Source organism: Engystomops pustulosus, chromosome 2, assembly GCF_040894005.1.
Source record: "Engystomops pustulosus chromosome 2, aEngPut4.maternal, whole genome shotgun sequence".
Taxonomy (NCBI): domain Eukaryota; kingdom Metazoa; phylum Chordata; class Amphibia; order Anura; family Leptodactylidae; genus Engystomops; species Engystomops pustulosus.
In genome coordinates this window covers 63,656,603-63,680,003 of record NC_092412.1, presented here as the reverse complement: position 1 = coordinate 63,680,003, position 23,401 = coordinate 63,656,603, and the positions used below count along the sequence as shown (strand labels likewise).

The 23,401-nt window shown below is 42.5% G+C and overlaps 1 protein-coding gene across 2 annotated transcripts; it reads right to left on the bottom strand.

Moving 5' to 3' along the window:
- Nucleotides 1-2,393: 2,393 nt before the first annotated feature.
- On the bottom strand, nt 2,394-23,292 carry LOC140117832 (retinol dehydrogenase 7-like). 2 transcript variants are annotated; one of them, XM_072134945.1, is made up of 5 exons: nt 23,149-23,292; nt 13,744-14,077; nt 13,107-13,365; nt 6,775-6,941; nt 2,394-2,713 (listed from the first exon to the last, which is right to left on the bottom strand). In XM_072134945.1, the coding sequence occupies exons 2-5, from the start codon at nt 14,054-14,056 to the stop codon at nt 2,463-2,465; spliced, it is 990 nt and encodes a 329-aa protein (XP_071991046.1). In that variant the 5' UTR covers nt 14,057-14,077; nt 23,149-23,292; the 3' UTR covers nt 2,394-2,462. The 2 variants fall into 2 exon arrangements, with proteins under 2 accessions (XP_071991046.1, XP_071991047.1); XM_072134946.1 differs by lacking the exon at nt 23,149-23,292 and adding an exon at nt 17,670-17,762.
- Between the last annotated feature and the right edge of the window lie 109 nt (nt 23,293-23,401).

Here is a 23,401-nt window from a genome sequence, read left to right as displayed (position 1 = left end):
CCATGAAAATCAAGCATGGTAAACCAGGGACACTTACTCATGGATCCAGGCACCGTGACTGTCGTAATCTTCTTATATTTTTATATTTGTTATACCTTCCCCCCTTCCTCCTAAAATCAACTTTTAAAATGATACTAATGATACAGAAGTGCTATGAGGGGGGCTAAGGGCTACAACAAGATATTTTGCTGTCTTAAGGAGTGAAGTAATATTGCCCCCCCCCCATCACCACCACACACACCCTGTAAAACGGCAGCAAAAAAACAAGCCAAATCAGGAGAAAACCATTAGAAATCATAAGAAAGAATTAGGCCAACCTCTATGCAATCTTTTACAATAAGGCCTACCAGCAGTAAATATAGCACACATAAATATACACCTCCATTGAAAATACTGTACATAATAATAAATACCTGAAAACAAACAAACATTCTATACATATAAAATATACCTACAATGCATTGAACAAACATATAAATATATACTATCAATCATTATACCAAACACCATTTACCAGCAATGAATATAAAGTAAATATTAATATAAAATGAATAAAAATGCTGCAGACATAAATATATATCTGCAGTGAATAACCGCACATAAAACCCCCAGCAATAACTGTATTGCACACTAGGGCTACAAGTACAGACACCATTTATTGCTCAAATTAAGTTGCTAATGTGTTCTTCTCCCTCTTTGGTGGCATTTTCCCTCCTGGTCTCCTTCTGGACACCTCACAAATGACAATCCTTCTCCATCAGGTACAGAACGTGATTATGACTTCTCCCGACCATGGTTTATTTGGACCACATCTCTACACTGCATCCTTAAAAACATCACAGTCAGTATAACTCTTGATAACAGTTATGCCCCACAGTGCTCCTTTGTAATATTAACCCTTTAAAACTCATGACAATGTGCCCCCATTATACATTTAATTCATCTGACCCCTCAGTATAATATATCCTTAATATGTATTATAATATTATAGTTTTCCTCTCATTATTTCATATTTAGCACCTATTCCTTAATTTAGTTTGTACGTCAATCCCACTTAGTAATGTAGCCCAGCATCTCCTGATAGTAATGTAGCATGGCTTCCCCCATAGTAATGTAGGCCCACATTCCACCATACTAATGTAATACATGACCCTATTAGTAATATAACACATGATCCTCCATGGTAATAATGCACAGGACCAGCTTAGTAATATAGCCCAGTACTCCACTAGTAATGTAGCACAAGGTCCCCCCAAATGATATAGAAAAGCTCCCCCTTGGTGATATAGCACAGTGCCCCACAGTGCCTCCCCCTTGGTGATATAGCACAGTGCCCCACAGTGCCCCAGTAATATAGCAAAGCCCCCCTAAGTGATATGTAATAGGGCTCCCCAATAAAAATAAAAAAAGAATCTTCACCCTCTGCAGCTTACCCAGCCTTGCACTTCTCAGACAGAATGATACTGCTGCTAGTGTCTATGGCACAGGAGGCTCAGAGGATGACATTGCTTAGTCAACGGATCCAGCTGGGTCACACAGAGGGTGCTGGCAGCCCTAACATTGTGGAGCCAGCATCCAGGTGGCAGACACATCCAGTAGCCAGAGGTATGTGCATATTAAAGACACACCTACTGTTAATTACTAGGAGCCAGGAGGGAACCCCACAGGTTGGGTGGCAAGCATGACACCATAAGCAACCGTGACTCCGACTCCACTGGCGTCAGTGCAACACTATGACATCATGTGGCTGAGACCCCGCCACGTAGAGTGTATGGGCGTGGTGTGGAAGAGAGGAAGACAGAGCCACGACAAGAAGAAACTGGATGTGAGTATAGTGGGTTTTTTTAACTGGACGATACCGCCTATATTAAGATCCAACGTTGATCTGCATATATTGGGGCACATTTACTTACCCGGTCCTGTGGCGATCCCCGATTTGGACGGTCCGACGAAGATGAAGATGATTCACGTAGCTCGTGCGCCCAAGTTCCTGCATGTGTCGCTTCCCCGCCGAGGTCCGGAGTTCACCTTCTTCTTCCCAGTGCGTGTCTTGTGACACAATTCGAAATGTTAAATCCCACGCATAGTCCGAATCCGTCGGGTTGTCCAACGGCCCGCCCCCCGATTTGTGTCGCGTGCAAGCTGGTGCCGATGCGCCAAAATCCGATCGCGTGCGGCACAATCCCGTTAAATGCGGCGCAAAACGGAAATCTTCGGGAAACCCCACGAAAATGTGGTCCGCGGACCCTTAGTAAATGAGCCTTATTATGTGGATTGTGCCATTTGGTTACTTTGGGATTTCCTTTCTTTGTATACAGGTTTTTTATGTTTTACACTTCTTGCAGATAAACTAAATCACATTATTAAGTCCCAAAGACAAATGCATGATAAACTTTATTAGACAAATGCATTTCCAAAAATGTGTATTTTTACTGGGCATCTCAGTCAACAACCAATAGAAATCAGCCACATTTAGCCCTGCTTTGCTCTGTCGATGCTACTTTGTGGGCTGGTTTAGGTGCAAAGCGGCGCAGCCAATAGTCAGACAACACAGTAGGGAGGTATGACACAGGGAGGTAGATGAGCTTGGCATCCCAGCCCGGAGAATATCTTGTCCAAGGATAGACAGCAGTCAAAGCATGCTCCATACAGTTTGTAACCTTGTAAATCTTAGGACTGGCTGTTCCAAATAATGCATGTAGGGCCTTCACAGCTGCAGAAATGAAAAGCAGAGGAATGAAAATGTTCTGTTAGGAAATACAGTGTATTATGCTTTGTTTCCTGCCAATGACGATTTTTGTACCTGGCTCATGCAATGAATTGGATTAATTGGTGCACGGACTTAAAGGTTTAGAACTCCCTAGCCCAGCTCTCCTTTTGTGCCACAAATTGCGCCAAAAAACATGTTTGAAAATTAGAAGCGCCAGAAAACTGGAAGATTGACAAGCAGCGGCAAAATTTTGCACCCAAAAATAGAACAAGTTGAGAGTGTCAGAAAACACCAATATTGTGGTGCCAACGGTTCATAAATTCACGCGCAAGAGGTGCAGAAATAAAGTACCATGAAGCAAGCCAAAATAACCGCTAACATCTAGGCCAGAGTATGCCCAGGGGTATAAAGTAGCCCAGGCCAGAGTATACCTCCATGCCAGAATATACCCCTCTAACATGGAGCCCCGTTATAGTTTGGCCCAGGCCACAGTATACCCCAGGGGATTAACGCTTTACCAGGGGGTAATAAAATAACCTGGGTCCTATCCATCCAGGACATAATGTCCCTGGTAAGCTGGTTTTCTCACCTTTATAAGTTAAAGTTTCAAGAAGTTTTTAATTTATTATGAACAGTCAAGTTTTTCTGGCTTGAGTCATACAAGTCTATTGTGGGTTTTTATCATGGCTTCTGTGCAATGAAAATTTTGTGTGATGAAAATTATGCAATGTAAATGTCACACACAACCCTTTAGTTTAGCAGCTGCACTATCTTTTATGTGGCACAAAATTCTGTACTCAAGAGGGTGTTCCAATGCACAGTCGGGCCGTGATTCACATTTATTGTGCAAAGTCTGACAGAAGTTTGTGGCTCGCCCCATGTTAAAGGTGCACCAAAAAAAAGTTGGTGCACTCTATCGGAGCAATGCCTAGAATGCCAGAATCAACAGGCGCCACAATTCATATATCTGGGGCCCTCAGTTTGCACTGTTTTTAGTAAATGTTGGCCACTGTGTCTCACCACACCGTGACTGAGTCACAATGTCACGTCTCCCTATGAAGGTGGGTGAGGAGTACTGACCCCTTTCCAACTACACTCCACCAGAAATTGGTCATGTGAACAAGACATTTAGGGGGATATTTATCAGGACCTCTGTGCACCGCCAGCGAATTTGCAGCGGCGGGCTATCATAAACTGGCGTACAAGTGCCAGCGTATGATAAATATCCCCCTTAAAGTGTGGTCACGTAAAAGCTTTGGCCCAGATTTATTAAAGCCATCCGCCAGTTTACTGGTGGACTTTGCACATTCTTTTCAGTGCAAAACTGCTTGCACATGTATTTAAGAAGTGTCTGAGACACGTGCAGCTGCACTATACTGCACTGAAGGGGGTTTCCTGTGCGCAGTTGGACCATGTGCCATATTTATCATGCAAGGTCTGACAGAAATGTGCTGCACGCTCCATGTTAAAGGTGCACCAAAAAAAGTTGGAGCAGTACAAGGTAGGGTCAGATTCATGCAGAACGTGTGCCAGAAATCCTGAATCTGGTGCCCTCTGCACTATACAAAGGCAAACTGCATATTGTTTGCACTGTTTTTAGTAAATGTCTGCCAATGTGAATTTGATGTTAGGTTGTACCACATCGGGGCACATTTACTAAGAATGTGAGAAACTGCACTAAAAGTGCTCTGCCCATGTATACTGCTTGGTGTGCCAGATTCATTAAGAATAGTGGTGTGGACACTTCTTAAATACCTGTGCAAGTAGTTTCCACTAGAAAGAACGTGCAAAATCCTACAGATAACTGGCGCAAAGCCCTTGTACCCCGTCAAGTTTTCGTTGATTTAAACCACATTTATGTAAAATCAACATGAATGCTGTGTTTATACTGCATTTACGTAAATGCTATGTTGACGCAATATTTGCCTACATTCACACACTTTTCATTTACATTGCATTTACATTGTGTTAACATCACATTGATGTAAACAGAAATCTATGTAAATGAAATTTGAACAAATTTCATTCTCTGCAACTCCTATTAGTTGGCTTACTTTACACAGGCCTTGCCCCTTTTGTCGAGCTAGCCATAGAAGTGCCAGAAAGCTGTATAAAACCCTTTATAAATGGGGTGCAGACAGTTTTTTAGTGCAAACTACAACAAAATGCTGGCAAAGACAAATTAAAAAAACTCCCCTAATATTTACCCCACATTAATGTTAACAGTTGTATCCAAAGATAACTATCTTGTTTCTACGGGTTAAAATGGTGACATTCATAGGAAATTGCCTTCATACAGGGACAATTTTAATAAAATGTAATTGAAGAAATGTGTATATATATATATATGGCAGATAAATTAAATGAAGCGGTTTTCATGCATCTCTATTATATGTCCTCACGTTTAAGGATCCACACCTGCCACAAAACTGCATCAGAAAACACAACCTAAAAGTGATGGTTACTGTATATACTCGAGTATAAGCTAAGGCCCCTAATTTTACCACCAAAAACTGGGAAAACCTATTGACTAGAGTATAACCGAGGGTGGGAAATGCATTGATCAACCCCCCCCCCCCCCCCGTATATAGCCAGCAAGCTCCCAGTAGTATATAGCCAGCCAGCTCCCAGTAGTATACAGCCAGCCTGCCCCCATGTAGTATACAGCCAGCCTCCCCCATGTAGTATACAGCCAGTAAGCCCCCTGTAGTATACGGCAGCCTGCCCCCTATAGTACAGAGCCAGCCTGCCCCTTGTAGTGTACAGCCAGCCTGCCCCCTGTAATATATAGCCAGGCTGCCCCCTGTAGTGTACAGCCAGCCTGCCCCCTGTAGTGTACAGCCAGCCTGCCCCCTGTAATATACAGCCAGGCTGCCCCCTGTAGTGTACAGCCAGCCTGCGCCCTGTAGTGTACAGCCAGCCTGCCCCCTGTAGTATAAAACCAGCTCCCTATAGTATACAGCCGGCCAGCCCCCAGTAGTATACAGCCAGCCTGCCCCCTGTAGTATACAGCCAGCTCCCTATAATATACAGCCTGCAAGCCCCCAGTAGTACACAGCCAGCCCACCCAGCACTTAAAAAAAATAAACTTATAAACTCACCCTCCAGCGGCCTTGATACCCAGCGCAGCTCCCCTCCTGTCTTCCCCATGGCTCCTCTTCTTTCTTTGGTCTTCTGCAACAGCCAGCAGAGAGGCGGCTATGCACTCTGCCGGAAGGCGCATACTATGACGCGGCCGCTGATGATGTTATAGTATGCGCCGGCCTGAAGATAACATGGCCGCGTCTATTCCGGCTCTTATAGAAGACCGAAGAAAGAAGAGGAGCCGCAATGAGCATTGGGGCTGCAGGACGGTGAGTATATAAGTTTATTTTTTTTATCGACTCGTGTATAAGCACATTTTTTTGTGCTGAAAATCTCGGATTATACACAAGTATATACGGTATGTCTTTGGAGATATTTAGGTTTCTCAAATTATCAGTTCTCAATCCCAAATGTAGAAAAATTAAGTTATTCCTGCGGATATCACATTGTAACTGATTGGGGTATAAAATGGCCTAAGGGCACTATGGCTATAGTCTGGTGGCAGCAGAAAGGGAATCCCTGCATTATATTCATGTATAATGCAAGGACACATGCTGTTCAGTGTGCTCAGTCAGACCAACATGTGAGCCCCTTTCCACAGACTGCACACATATGTGTGCATCCAGCATGATCTATAGAAGTCCAAATATATAGTTCTAATTAAAACCAGCCTTGGACCATTTTATCAGGAGGTGCTGGTTTACTCCATCTGCTGAATTATAATAAAGTACTGTATACACCACAGTGATGTTCCTACGTTGTAAGATGGATGTAGATTTTCCAGATAAGTTACAACATTTTTATTACGTTGTTTCCCATATCCACAGGACATGCCACACCATGTCAGGTACTTAGTTGTCTGTTAATCCACAGATGGTTCTTGGGCCTCATGCACACAAAATTTTGCGGTGTGCTAGCTGTGTTGTTTCATTGTTAGGTTTTCCTGACACACAGAGCATTAAATATACACATCTACTTACTTTGCTCATAGTATTGCTGGCCATAGCTTTCTTTCACTTTAGTGGGCAAATTTTCCCAAAGTTGCTTTATCTGATTTGCATAGAAGTCGACTGAGAGGATTAGCATTGTTTGGAAAGCACCTGGTTCTATGATTGAGACTTTCACTCCAAAATCACGCAATTCCCTCCTGTAGATGAAAAGAATCTTTAATATTGTTATCGATTTTAAAAACTATTGTTAACTCCCTCCCGCATTTCGCCGTAATAGTACGGTGCTGCGGGAACTGGCTGAATGGCGCACATGCTTGCTGGAGTGTCAGCTGCATATCACAGCTGAAATCCTACTATAACACCACGATTGGAGATCACTCTGTGGATGTAAACCCTTTACACGCCGCAGTCAAGCATAATCTTTTCCATGGCGTCCTAGGCTGCCTGATGCCTCCAGCATGCACAGACACATCAGAGCATTGCTTGTTTAAGTCCAAGTGTACAAAAGAGTAAAAAGTGCTAAAAAAAACCTTTTAAAATAAATAAAAAATAATTAAAAGTCCCTAAAATAGCACATCCCAATAGAAATACTCAATAAAATACAAAAAACAGAAATACATACCCTCCCCCCACATATTTGCTATTGTTGTGCCCGCAACAATCTGTATAATAAATCTGAAGTTTACCATAGTATAATGTCCCTTCCTGTGGCCACACCCCTAAGGACCCATATGACACCCCATGATGCAACTCAGCAACATATAATACACTCTTTCATTTGTACCCCCCTTTACTTCCCCCAGTTTTATTTATCTCCCCAAACTTATAATGCCTAAGCTTTCTGTACTCCTGTCCCCTCCCCTATATTCATATTGTGCCCCTGTCCTCCACCTCCATTATGTTGTGGCCCACTGTGTTCCCATCATATTGTGCCCCCCTTATATTGTGGCTCCCTGTCCTCCTCTCATATTGTGGCCATCCGTTCTCTTCTCATATTGTGCCCCAGGGGCATTGCTAGGGTGGGTAAAGATTCGGGGCACAGGCCCCAATGCATTTGTATCAGACTTTCAGTAATGCCCCCTCCTGTACATAACCCCCTCACATTTGGTTGTGCCAATAACAACTTTACTGAGGGTATATACAGCTAAAGAAACCACAGGAGAAATCCCTACTAATTACATCCAGTGACTGCAGGTGACATGTCCACTTCACTATTAGGGTGGTGGCACACGTGACGTTTTGAACCCGTTTTTTCTCAAGCATTTTCAGTCTGTTAAAAACGCATTCGTTTTTGCCCGGTTTTCCCAATTATTTTAATTAAAAACGGACAAAAAAGGATGCGTTTTCAAAAAACGGACTAAAACCTGGATCAAAACGCTACATGTGCTACCACCCTTAGGCCCGGCATCACCACGTCTCCTTCCTGTGGAGTTCAACGCACAGACATCTTATGTCCTTCATTGTCCCGAAATCTTGTTTCTCCGAAGTTGCGTTCACATGTTGCAGTTACAACTACATCACAATCAGTTTTGAGGTGGTTTTAGGTGCAGTTTTATTATTTTATCAAGTGAAAGACATTTGTGGAACAGGTTTCCCCTTTAATCTCAAATTCACCCATTCAGTTCATGTCTTTCACTTGTTAAAGTAACAAAACTGCACCTAAAAGCACCTCAAAGCTGATTGTGATGCAGTTGTAACTGCAACTTGTGACTGCACTCTGACAGTGTTGTCCTGCTGCTGCCCCTAACACTCTCCCAAAATACTGTAAGGCTGCGCTCACAGGTTTGCATCTAAACAAATGCAAGACACCAGGTGCTCTTATCCATCACATAACCATCACTGGAAACTCATGTGTGATCAAACCTAGGCCCTTCCTACTGCCACGTGTGAACACGCCCCAAGAAATGTCCCCACAGCCCCCCAGTAATGTCCCCCACACAGTCCTCCCAGTAATGTCCCCCACACCCCCCCAAGTAATGTCACCCACTCATCCCCCAGTAATGTCACCCACACAGCTCCCAGTAATGTCTTCCACAGTCTTCCAGTAATGTCTTCCAAACACCCCCCCCCAAGTAATGTCACCTTCACATCCCCTCAGTAATGTCCCCCACACAGTCCCCCGTAATGTCCCCACACATCCATCCAGTAATGTCCCCCAGTAATGAGCCCCACACAGCTCGCCTGTAATGTCCCCACACAGAACCCCCTGTAATGTCCCCAGTGATGTCCATCCACACAGCCTCCCTGTTATGTGCCCCACACAGATCCCATTGTAATGTGCCCCACACAGATCCCCCTGTAATGTGCTCCACACAGATCCCCCTGTAATGTGCCCCACACAGATCCCCCTGTAATGTGCCCCACACAGATCCCCCTGTAATGTGCTCCACACACAGATCCCCCTGTAATGTGCCCCACACAGATCCCACTGTAATGTGCTCCACAAAGATCCCCCTGTAATGTGCCCCACACAGATCCCCCTGTAATGTGCCCCACACAGATCCCCCTGTAATGTGCCCCACACAGATCCCCCTGTTATGTGCCCCACACACAGATCCCCCTGCAATGTGCCCCACACACAGATCCCCCTGTAATGTGCCCCACACACAGATCCCCCTGTAATGTGCTCCACACAGATCCCCCTGTAATGTGCCCCACACAGATCCCCCTGTAATGTGCCCCACACAGATCCCCCTGTAATGTGCCCCACACAGATCCCCCTGTTATGTGCCCCACACACAGATCCCCCTGCAATGTGCCCCACACACAGATCCCCCTGTAATGTGCCCCACACACAGATCCCCCTGTAATGTGCCCCACACACAGATCCCCCTGTAATGTGCTCCACACAGATCCCCCTGTAATGTGCCCATATAGATTCCCCTGTAATGTGCCTCACACAGATCCCCCTGTATGTGCCCCACACACAGATCCCCCTGTAATGTGCCCCACACAGATCCCCCTGTAATGTGCCCATACAGATCCCCCTGTTATGTGCCCATATAGATCCCCCTGTAATGTGCCCATATAGATCCCCCTGTAATGTGCCCATATACAGTAGATCTCCCTATGTTCTCCCTCTCACCTGACTCGTGCAGCTCCGTGCACTGCTTCCCCCTGCTGGTCATGTGATTGTGACATCATCACAGGTCCTGCAGGGAAAGCAATGTAGGCTGTGTACTGTGCCTGTCTCATCACGATCTATGTCCAGAGGACAAGGATCGTGGTGAGAGAGGGGAAGATGCCCGGGCAGCGGGGCTGATGTCCTGCTGACCCAGGGAGATCCGGGGCACCAGACAAAAGATCCGGGGCACGGGCCCCGGATCTTTTGATCTAGCGACGCCCCTGTTGTGCCCCCCTGTCCTCTCTCATATTGTGGCCCCCTACCCTTATTTTGTGTCTCCCTTTCCTCTCTGATATTGTTGCCCCCTTTCCTCTCTCATATTGTGGCCCCCTGTCCTCATATTGTGACCCTTCTCATCATAATTGGCTCACCCCCATCATAGTGCGGCCTCCTCCGTGGAGACAGCAGGAGCTGATCCATCGTGGTTGTGGATGGTCATGGCTCTGGGATAATCTGGGATGGTTCTGACGGCCTCTCACTGGGGGTGTCTTCCCAGCCTCTCAGGTACCAATTAACATGGATACGAGAACATCATCTATTGCCAGGATTTCTAGACTTTTTTTGGACTAAAGGTTATGTTTTAATTTAGTTCTATGACCTTTCTGTGGTATATACAGAAATATTTGGACAGTGACACAATTTTCGCGAGTTGAGCTTTGCATGCCACCACATTGGATTTGAAATGAAACCTCTACAACAGAATTCAAGTGCAGATTGTAACGTTTAATTTGAAGGGTTGAACAAAAATATCTGATAGAAAATGTAGGAATTGTAGACATTTCTTTACAAACACTCCACATTTTAGGAGCTCAAAAGTAATTGGACAAATAAACATAACCCAAACAAAATATTTTTATTTTCAATATTTTGTTGCAAATCCTTTGGAGGCAATCACTGCCTTAAGTATGGAACCCATGGACATCACCAAACGCTGGGTTTCCTCCTTCTTAATGCTTTGCCAGGCCTTTACAGCCGCAGCCTTCTGGTCTTGCTTGTTTGTGGGTCTTTCCGTCTTAAGTCTGGATTTGAGCAAGTGAAATGCATGCTCAATTGGGTTAAGATTTGGTGATTGACTTGGCCATTGCAGAATGTTCCACTTTTTTGCACACATGAACTCCTGGGTAGCTTTGGCTGTATGCTTGTCCATCTGTACTATGAAGCGCCGTCCTATCAACTTTGCAGCATTTGGCTGAATCTGGGCTGAAAGTATATCTCGGTACACTTCAGAATTCATCCGGCTACTCTTGTCTGCTGTTATGTCATCAATAAACACAAGTGACCCAGTGCCATTGAAAGCCATGCATGCCCATGCCATCACGTTGCCTCCACCAGGTTTTACAGAGGATGTGGTGTGCCTTGGATCATGTGCCCTTCCCTTTCTTCTCCAAACTTTTTTCTTTCAATCATTCTGGTACAGGTTGATCTTTGTCTCATCTGTCCATAGAATACTTTTCCAGAACTGAGCTGGCTTCTTGAGGTGTTTTTCGGCAAATTTAACTCTGGCCTGTCTATTTTTGGAATTGATGAATGGTTTGCATCTAGATGTGAACCCTTTGTATTTACTTTCATGGAGTCTTCTCTTTACTGTTGACTTAGAGACAGATACACCTACTTCACTGAGAGTGTTCTGGACTTCAGTTGATGTTGTGAACGGGTTCTTCTTCACCAAAGAAAGTATGCGGCGATCATCCACCACTGTTGTCATCCGTGGACGCCCAGGCCTTTTTGAGTTCCCACCTCACCAGTCAATTCCTTTTTTCTCAGAATGTACCCGACTGCTGATTTTGCTACTCCAAGCATGTCTGCTATCTCTCTGATGGATTTTTTCTTTTTTTTCAGCCTCAGGATGTTTTGCTTCACCTCAGTTGAGAGTTCCTTTGACCGCATGTTGTCTGGTCACAGCAACAGATTCCAAATGCAAAACCACACACCTGGAATCAACCCCAGACCTTTTAACTACTTCATTGATTGCAGGTTAATGAGGGAGACGCCTTCAGAGTTAATTGCAGCCCTTAGAGTCCATTGTCCAGTTACTTTTGGTCCCTTGAAAAAGAGGAGGCTATGCATTACAGAGCTATGATTCTCCGATTTGGATGTGGAATCTCTCATATTGCAGCTGGGAGTGTGCACTTTCAGCCCATATTATATATATATAATTGTATTTCTAAACATGTTTTTGTAAACAGCTAAAATAACAAAACTTATGTCACTGTACAAATATTTCAGGCCCTAACTTTATGTCTGACTCTAAAGTAGACAATTTTGAACTTTGAAAATGGAAAATTTTTTAGCCAAATTTCCTTTTTTTTCCCCAAACTAAATGGAAACCATATCAACAAATTATTTTAAGTACCATGAAGTGCCATGTGTGATGAGAAATCAGTCTCAAAACCATCTGCATATGTTAACACTGTCAGGATCAGTGGATCCTCTGGACCACCGCGGGAGATGGAAGTAGCCGACACCTGGGACCTGGATACCACCAGGTCGCTCCCAGGCGCGATCCGTCCACGGTGGCAGCAGAAGACAGTCTCGTATGTGAGGTCAAGTCCAAATCCGGGGTCAGCAACGGGAGGTCCAGGCAGGTGGGAACGGGAACACAGGCACACGGACAACAGCAACACGGAGGAACTCGGGTAACACGGCTGCACAGGACTCGGGAGCGGAGACACACAGGAACGCAGGAATACACAGGAACGCAGGAATAATCACCAGGAAGCTTTCTCTTAGGCTGTGAGGCACAAAGATCTGGCAGGGAACACAGGAAGAGGCAGGATTCTTAAAGGTGAGGTGTTCAGCCAGTGCACCAATTAGCGGTGCGCTGGCCGTTTAAATTTTCGGCAGGAGCCGAGCGCGTGCCCTAGGAGGCGGGGACACGCGCGCACGGCAGTCCGGGGAAGAGCAGGAGCCGAGAGAGGTAAGTGAGACCGGGCAGCAGGGGGGGCACACGGAGGAGCACGGATGCGCCCGCGATCCGAGACAGGGATCGCGGGAGCACCCGTGACAAACACACTTCAAAGTTATGACAAAATGTCAGATTCTAAAAATAGGGCACGTTCGGGAAGGTAAAAACTGGCATTGCCAGCAAGGGATTAATATACTGCTTCCCTTATTTGCCATGTCTTTAATAGGGATCACAGACCTGGCAAACATCTAACAAAAAAGTAACAGGATAGAAAATCCTATGACAATAAATTTTTATTGATGTTCATGTGCTCCAAGTCTTACACAAACTCACCTTAAAGTATCAGAGAAAGCCTCCACGCCATACTTCGACATGCAATATGCCCCACCAACTATAGCCAATCTTCCCAAAGCACTAGATACGTTGACGATACGTCCTTGAGCTTTCCTTACAAGAGGCAGTAGATGTAGGGTCACGTCTATCATACCAATCAAATTCACATTTATGACTTTTACAAAATCTTCCTTTTTTTGCCATTCATTGGGAGTAAAGGCATTTATGCACCCGGCATTATTAACCAAACCCCAGAGCCCTGTGATGAAGAAAAAATAGAGGCGGTAAACTAGTTAATAAAAACATTTTAGTAGAGGCGCATTAGGTCTTCAGTTCTACAATTGCATTCCCCGAACACCTTAAATTTGTTCACCTCAAATTGAATGAAGGCCTTCAATTTCTTATTAAACCACTTCAATATAATATGCTAACAGAACCCAAAACCTACAAGAAATGTCACCATGTCACTTTATATTTACAATACGAGGAAAATATTGACAATGGTAAAGGAAAACCCTTTTGTTAAAAAAAAATCCTAAATAATCATTGTAAGATCATCATACCATATTTAACTAATGTCCTCAAAATGCTAAAAGTATGCAAACTATCAAGTAAATAAGGAAAAACAAATAATTACCTTCATTCCCAACTATTTTTGACACTCTTTCAGCAGCAGAGCTGACACTTTTGCTGTCGGTAACATCCAGTATGATGGTTTGCAGTCTACTAGAGGTCTCTTTCTTTAGGTTCTCTGCCCCATCTTCGGTCAGACAAGCAGCCAGGACCTTCATTCCACGTTTGTCTAGTTGCTTTGCCAGCAAATTTCCAAATCCAGTGTCACATCCGGTGATAAAAACATATTTCCCTGTGATATTATCCAGGATCATACTTTGTCTGTACCATCTATACAAGAACAGCAGCAGGAATACCACCAGCAGAAGGAGCCACATGATCAGTAAGGCAGCTGTATCCTGCAATAAAATTCAATAATTTAGATCTCTCTCTATATAAAAAAGCAATAAGAACACATATATAAAGTAAAATATATAGTTTTTGTCAGGCTTCTGGGGTAATGAACCCCCTGGACCAGAGCAGACAATGACACAAGCCTGGGACCGGAATCTATGTGGTACCCAGTTTTCACCAGAGCCGTCAAAAAGCAGGTTGGACTTGCTGTGGCGCGGTGCCACCAGGTCGTTCCACAGGCGCGACTTGTCCGCGGTGGCAGCCAAGGTCGAGTTACAAAGTCAGCAGGCAATCTCGTGGTCGGGAATAGGCAGGAAGTCAAGACGGGCAGCAAAGGTTCAGGGTCAGAGAAGGAACAGGAGGTCAGAGCTGGTAGCGGAGGAGCAAGGTCGGGACAGGTTCGGGGTCACAACTGGAGGTCAATGTGGGTCGCACGAGCACCCGTGACAGTTCTTAGCTGGACATACAGATCTTCACCTGCCCTCAAAGTTTCTAGGGTTTGTTAAGATATTGGTGGTCTGAGTTGGGGTTCTTGTTCGAAAGAAGGCATTTTTGGTCTGAGGTGTTTAATAGGGATGTAGCAGTGACATTCCATCATAGGTGCAGCCTAGAAAATAGCTGGACAGGACTCGCCGGTTCAGTAACAGTTGATCAGTGTGCTATTCTTTGAATTCATGTGTGCAATATTCATCTGCTATGACATCACTCTCTTTATTATCCCTGTATTGTGACATCAGTGTTTGTAATATGGCAGGACTGTGAGCATTGTGATCTGTGTACTGTAACATCACTGTGTTTATCATACCTGTACGGTGTCATCATAGTCTCAAGGTCTTTCTCCTGCCGTCTGCATCAGATCTGAGGCTGACACTGGGAGACAGTCAGATGTGGCAGGCAGAAACAGAGAATGTAGTTCCACCTATAAGCCCTGGACCTGTAATTATAGGAAATTAAAGAAAACCTGTCCTCTGTTATTACCTAGTGGAATAACAGAGCACAAGGGACACAATAAATACCCAGGTATATACAGACCAATGGGTGGACACCACACAACATTTCGCCTTGCTTTGTCAGGGGTATGTCATATGTCGCGTTTCCCTTGTCCTCTGTTATTCTTCTGGGTAACGTACAACAGTTGTAAGCAAATACCTTGACTTGTTCTGGGGGCTAGACCTTCTACACCTCTACAGAGGTTGCTGTGATCTATTCATCATGTACAGTACAAAACAGTCTGGAAAGTAAATAATAGTTTTGCCTCTCTCTTACAGAAAAGAACATCGTCCTGTATGGGCCTCAGGGCCGGCGTTAGGGGACGGCAAACTGGGTATTTTCCCAGGGCCTCCTGTCCTAAAGAGGTTCCCTGCCTGTGGACTTTTGTTGACAGAGGATGTATTGCTCTTTTAATACCCCTTAAAGAGCAATAATAATGCTCTTTTAAATTTTTGGTTGAATTCCTGGGTGAAGATGCTTATCATCCATCTCCTGTCTATATATCTATAATATATCTGCTTTTATATATCTCTATAATTTATCTATTTCCTATCTATGTATCTGTCTAGCCATTTATGTATCTAGCTTTTTGTCTAAGTACAGGCAGTCCCCGGGTTACTTACAAGATAGGGTCTGTAGGTTTGTTCTTAAGTTGAATTTGTATGTAAGTTGGAACTGTATATTTTATAATTGTAACCCCAACCCCAATTTTTTTGGTCTCTGTGACAATTGTATTTTAAAAATGTTGGGTTGTCATAAGAACCAGGATTAACAATATAGCTTCATTGCAGACACCTCTGATGACTGTTATTGCTGTTTATTGCAGACTAAGACTAAAGTACAGTAAATTACCAACATCCAGAGGTCCGTTTGTAACTAGGGGTCGTCTGTAAGTCAGGTGTTCTTAAGTAGGGACCACCTGTATAAAGAAAGCGGGCAGCACTCCAACGTAGATAAAAATACAAGGTGTCTTTTATTCCATGATGAGTAACAGTAACAGCTGTTACTGTTACTCATCATGGAATAAAAGACACCCAGTAACAGTCAGCTGTTACTGTTACTCATCATGGAATAAAAGACACCTTGTATTTTTATCTATGTTGGAGTGCTGCCCGCTTTCTTTATACTTTAACTTGAGGACTCGTGGCCCAGTCCTAGGACGACTGCACCCACTTTTTTCAAACGAGGTCTGTGCCACTTGGACTTTCTTCTGAGTAGCTTTTTGTCTAACTATATATATATATATCTATATTATCTATACATCTTCTATCTAGCTACCTATCTATATCTATTGTCTATTCATCTATCTATCAATCAATCAATCTTCTATCTCTTTTGTATCCATCTCTAATATCTATATATATCATCTATCTGCCTATCTATCCATCAATCGATCTTATATCTTTCATATCTATTTATCTTCTATCATGTATCTAGCTACCATCTATCTACTTTCCCATATTACAGATTGCCATGATACAGTTTGTAAACTACAAAGTGTTATTATTGTACAGGACTAAAGGAGCCTCTTACTGAATGTGACTGTTCATAAAATAGTTTTATTTTAGTTTTGCCCATGGCCTCCTTTGTCTAAAACCAGCCCCATTGATGAGTCCCACTGTCTTGCACTGGAGCAAGTATCCTTTACTGTTGCAATGGGCTACTGCTAATTTACCATATTATGGTTGTAGTGTATACTGTTATCAATGTAAAGCTGCCAAGAAGTATATAATGTAGGTAGGTACTGTTACATTTAGAAAACGTGTTCACTGTAATGTAAATTTATTGCTCCTAACTTATACCTGAAACAAGAAATAGGTCTCTCCAGTTTAGCCTATCATCCTGCAATGTTGAAACTTGTTTTATTGTATTTTTGGATACAATATAAACAAACTGCAATAGAAAGACACGTATGTGCTTAATAGAAGAAAGCACAACAAATTGGGGCTCATTTACCAAGGGCTCTGCGGCCGCACTTTCGTAGGGTTTCCCGACTTTTTCCGTTTTGCGCCAAATTCCGCTGGGATTTCGGCGCACGCGATCGTATTTCGGCAACGGCGCCGGCTTTCACGCGACATGCACCGGGGAGAAGATGATGAACTCCGGTGGACCTCGGCGCAGCAGTGACACCTCCTCATAGAACGCACTGCGGGATCGCGACAGTACCGGGTAAGTAAATGAGCCCCATTGTGTCGATGGCTTGTCACAATATCTTCTCTCTTTCTATGGGATTATCTGAACCACAAAAACTGGCAGGAAGAAGACCTGCCTTGAGTTTTCTACAACCATAAAAAACTAAGTCGTGTACATGAACCCCTATAAAATTAGGATGTCAGTGTGCCATCTGCAAAAAAGGCTGAAGAAAACAACTTTCATGTGTATGAGAGATAAATATCTGCAGAACAACTGCTGCATATTAAGCCTATATACAGAAACCCTAAATCTATTGCAACCAATATAAAGTGTTTGAAAAATGTACTCTTTTTTTTTACTATTTACTTGTTACTTTTTAAAATGTACTTGTTTTTTGTGCTATTTCATCTATGCATATCTATATTCTATAAATAGAACTACCTAGAGTTAAATCCAAATGAATAAATTCCTCACCTGTACTTGGGGTTATTGTACCTTGTGATGTAAATGTTGAGCTATTTTATGGACTGCTGATGATGTGGCATTTCTCGCTGCACACCACGAAACTTTTCGTCTACTGAATATAGCGAACAGGATGAGGTGGGAGGAGGCAGAAGCCCGGTGGAAAGTAAGATGCACAGATTCTGGGTGCAGCAATGATTTTAGTTTTCCTCATGTATACTATGGAAGTGACATGAAAATATAAAACTAAGCACTGTAAATACTAACTGCTTGTATGTGCTAAACAGATACTCTGCTCATATGCTTTTCCATGTAATAGCCACTGTAGTACATAGGGGCCTGTTCACACCTCAGTTCATCAGTTTTTGATTGTTATTTTGAGCTACCATTTGTGAAGCCTAAATAGAACAGGAGTAAATCTGCCCATTGTACCTTATTTTGGTGTAGGATCCACAGCTACTTTATCTCACTGGTACAAAAAAAAAAAAAATAACCGAGTTTTGAACCACCCACTAGTTATTAACCCTATCCAGAGGAGGCATATTATAGTACTGCTTGGCAGCGGGTGACTTCCCAAATCATGCAATACTTTGACATTCTATGGCATCAGTTCCCAAGTTGAGTGGGTGCCATACCCATTGTAATTTACTGACTCCATGTGGAAAAACACAATTACGTGCTGAGTATAAGGGGTTAACAGTGAAAGAACAAAATAAAAGAAGAATAATAAGAAGTTGCACAGTGCCATCCTGGATCGGATTGTGGCTCCCTGTAATTTTATCAGGGGGGGGGGGGGTGATGATCCTTTAAAATGACAGCTGGGAGCCTGTGTGGGATTCAACGGCCTGTCTCTAACCAAGATCTGTAATGGTCTGTCAGAGACCGACTGATAAAGATCTACTACAAAATCCCCAAATAAGGCAATACAGTAGCATTGGAGTTATAAAAATACAGCAAGAAAAAAATTTCATAATTTAATAATTTAAAAGAGTTGTCAGGAATTAAAAAAAAAAAATGTTATATATGGCTTGGGGGCTGCATAACAATAAGCCACTTATACTCACCTCCGCTGTGCACCCATTCACAGCCACTGCGGAGTTTTTGTTTACGCCTGCTACAGCATTTGTTTCAGGCAATTGACAATGGGGTGTATGAGTTTTTTATACTAGTGGTCACTCTGGATCATGTTCAGATCCTCCACAGCTTTAAATGCCTGGTTGACCGCTGGCTCTTGCAGGTGGCATTAAAGGGGTTTACAACTTTCAACAAATAATTGATATCGTTTGTGTAATGAAAAGTTATACAAATTTCCAATATGCTTTCTGTGTCAATTCCTTATGGTTTTGAAGATCTCTGCTTGATGTCATGCAATAAAAAGCTTCTATGCTTACCTCCCAGGGATAGAAATCTATCCATGGTCAAACAGGTGCACAAGCCTTTATTATCACAGAGAAATCAGAGCTTTGTGTTATAACGAGCCGTGCAATTGTGTGACATCACATCACCATGGACAGATTGATATCCACTGGAAGTAAACAATAAAGCTTCCTGTTTTTTAACAGCAAGCAGAGATCTAGAAAACCATTAGGTATTGATACAGAAAGTATAATGGAAAATTGTATAACTTTTCATTACACAAACCATATCAATTATTTGCTGAAAGTGGACAACTCCTTTAAGCTTTGGATACCCATAGGTGCCCCTCTCTTTATTCTGAAACTTTTCATGGGTCATACCATTGTACATATGTTCAAAAAATGAGAAGTGTAGTGCCTTCCAGGATGCATGTACACTATCAAAGAATAAATGTGTGACATGAACAATGACAACAGATAAATGTGTTTCCATACACAGTCGTTACTCATGATCAGTGGTGTAACTTGAAGCTGATGGGCCCAAGTGCAAAGTCTGTGCCAGGCCCCCGACTATAATGTATGGTTTACAGTACTAGCCTTCTGATATGGGATGGTGATAACACCGTCCCTTCTCATAATCATACTTGTGCTTGATCAAAATTTTTAGAGCATTATTTCCAAAAAGGAAATACTTTTTGCTGTAATATGACTGCTTTCAATGTCAGTTACATCTACCGTCTCTTTCTCATGTCAATTGCATTCTTCATTAAAAAATCTTTGAACCGTATATCACCCCCCTTTCCCTAGATCCGAAATAAAAAAAATATATAAACAAATAAAATTATAAACATGATAGGTATCCCTGCATCCCAAAATGCCTGATTGATATGGTAGCTATGAAAACATAAGCTCATCTTGCAAAAATTGACACCCTCTCCAGCTCCGTACTCCTAAGTTTTAAAAAAGTTATTGGCAAGGAAATCTACCATCAATCCTTTGAAACTGAGCTTCATGGTTATGGAAATAAATCTGGGCAAAGCTTACGTTAGACTTCCGACAATTACTCAAACCCAATAAATGCTGACTTTGACTGTGCGCTCCAAATAACACGTCTACTTTATTTTTTGGTTCGGTACGATCACATTGATACCAACTTTATACAGGTTTTATTGCGTTTTAATACATTTTCAAAAATTAAACAAATGTGTACAAAAAAGCAAAAATAATTTTTTTGCCATCTTCTGACGCTAATAACTTTTACATACTTTGGCGCACGGAGCTGTGTGAGGTGTAATTTTTTGCGAAATGAGCCGACGTTTTCATTGCTACCATTTCGATGTCTGTGCAACATTTTGATCACTTTTTATTCCACTTTTTATGTGATATAAAAAGGTGTAAAAGTTGCATTTCAGACATTTGTGCGCCATCACCGCCGGCCGTAACCGTTTCTATATTTTGATAGATCGGGCATTTTGGGACGCGGCGATACCTAATGTGTCTGTGATATTTACTGTTTATTACATTTTATATCAGTTCTAGGGAAAGGGGGGTGATTTGAATTATTTTATATTTTATTAATTTTTTTTTTTTTAACTTTTTTTTTCTTTCACTATTTCTTAGACCATCTAGGGTACATCGTTCCTACCATATACTGCAATACTTCTGTATTGCAATATATGGCATTATTGCATGTTATTCTTACAATGAGCCACCGGCTCATTGTAACGAATCTGCAGAAGCCATTCAGCCTTGGGTCAAACAAAGACCCAAGGCTACCATGGCAACTGATCGCCGCCCCCCGATGATGTTTTGGGGAGCAGCTATCGGAATACAGACGGCGGTGCCCACGCACCGCCGTCTTTTAAATGGAAGGCTTAATAGCGGTGGGGGTTTGCTGCAATATGCAACAACCCCCACCTTTGTATGAAGAGGACTCAGCCCGTGAGCCCTCTTCATAAATTCCCTGCACCTCCCATAGAGCTACGGTGCAGAGCGTTAAGGGGTTAATAACCTACTACGTGGGGAGACTCTTCCCATACACTGTAAGACAGCGTACATAAAACTTTTACCCAAAGAGGGAAAGGACCCATTAAACCGGGGTCATGCCACCCAATATCCCTGATAGACCAAGATATAAAATTATTTTCCAAAATCTTGGCAGATATACTCTTGCAATATATACCAATGTTGGTGTGGATAATCCAAGTGGGGCTCATAAAAGAGAGGGCAGCAGTAACCAACATTAGGAAAGTCCTGATGGTCTTAGACAGGGTGCAGACCTGCCCGCAACCAGGAGAACACACAGTTTTGGTGGCATTACATGTCGAAAAAGCCTTTGATAATATCTGATGTCCTTGAATATGGTTGGTTCTAGAGAAATTTGGTATCACAGGAAAGTTTTACACATTCCTAAGGAACCTATATAACTCACCGACGGCACGCATACACACCACTGACTTTCTCTCAACTCCTCTGAACTTAAAAAGGGCACACGTCAGTGCTGCCCGATGTCCCTGCTTCTCTTTGACGTGGAGCCGTCCCAAAGACTAAAGTAAAAGTGTCATTTGGAGCGCACAGTGAAAGCACTAAAAACAGAGCTCACAGGAAAATGTTGCAAATACGGGTTTTTATCAAATTCACCTCATTTGCCTCATTTCACCTCATTTCTGCTTCTTGAAAGTACATGGCATGAAATATTCAAATATCCTCACTAAGAAGTACAATGGGGCACATTTACTAAGAACAGTGCAAACTATACTATGTGCAGTTTGCCTGTTTAGTGCGCAGGCGGCGCCAGATTCAGGATTTCTGCCACACATTCTTCATGAATCTGGCGACCCCTGCACTGCCCTGACAGAGTACATCACTTTTTTTTGGTGCACCTTTAACATAGGGCGTGCAACACATTTCTGTCAGACTTTGCATAAATTTGGTGCACGGTCAGACTAAGCACCAGAACAAAATTTGTGTCAAGTGAAGAATAGTGCAGCTGCGCCACAAAACGGTTGAGTGTGACACAAATCTGGTGCACTCCTTAAATACCTGGGCAAGCAGTTTTCACCTAGTAAATAGTAAATGTGCCCCAATATTTTACACCCTCACACAGCCCTGTACACAGAAAAATAAAAAGTTATGGATTTTTGAAGTATGATTGAAGGGGTTAATATAGTTAGCAAACTATGATGCAATGTTTTCATTACCCCTAGTAAAAAAATGTAAAAAATTGCATTGTTGACAGTGTTATCACAGTGCATTTTCTAAAAAACAACTTCTATAACACAACCATGGGAGCAAAATTCTCACAATACACCTTTAAAAAATTATGTAGGCTATTTAGTATCCAAGATGGGGATTTGGTACTTTAGAGGCTCTCAAAATGCATCATGCAAGCTGAAAATGTATTGTATAACCTATGAAAATAACAAAATTTTCTAAAATTTTGGAAAATTGCCTGGTATAATCATAATGGTGTGTACACCAAAAATGCTTGTGATGGGAAACAAGCAGAAAGTGATTTGTATAGTTTAAATGCCAAGAGTGACGGTGACAAGCGTTTCCATGTACATGCATATATAGTTGGGAGAATCTCCTCCCCACTTTTGCCACAGGCTAAAAACACACAAATGTATTCATTAAAATTGGTGATGCTAGGTGCTACTACAGAGTCTACAATACTATTCTTGCATTAAAAAAATTATAGAATTTTTTTTTCTTGAAACACAATTCAAGCTTAGCAAGGTAGAGTTTCTCCCAAGAGCGTTTACGATTGGACCTAAAGGCTTGTTATATTTTACAAAGTTTAATGGCAAAACAAATTGTTCATTGTTACCGATTGCAAGCGTTTTTGTCTGAGCTTGAATCAAATTTCGATATGCAATTCAAATGCTGCTTATGAATATGGCCTTAAAGTCCATTAAGCCTGTTGAACATGACAGAAAATTGACAGGTGTGACAATTGTGAGACATTTTAAAGACAGAAATCTGACATAACTGCAATGACCATCCTTACAATGTAATATTGGGAAAAGAACTTGTTCATTAACAAACAATTCTAAATTTATCGAGGATAATAAATCTTCATGTGTTTCAAATTCTAAAACTTGAATTTGAATATCTAGGTAATGCTTTATACTTACCCTCTTTTATTCCTTATGGAATGATGTTCGCAGTAGATTGGAACATAACAATCTCCTGGGGAAGACTGACTTCCAGCAAATCCTGGTGGTGTTTAGGATCTAAGGGAGGAACCTCTGTAGCCTGAGGCACTGCATGATGAGCAGCTTGAATCTTGTTAATTAAAAAGTTGATGTAGAACAATGAGCCTACACATTCAAGTATTTTCATGTTGTCTTGGAAGCTAAAACCAGTAGTGGATGGAGAAAAATGGGA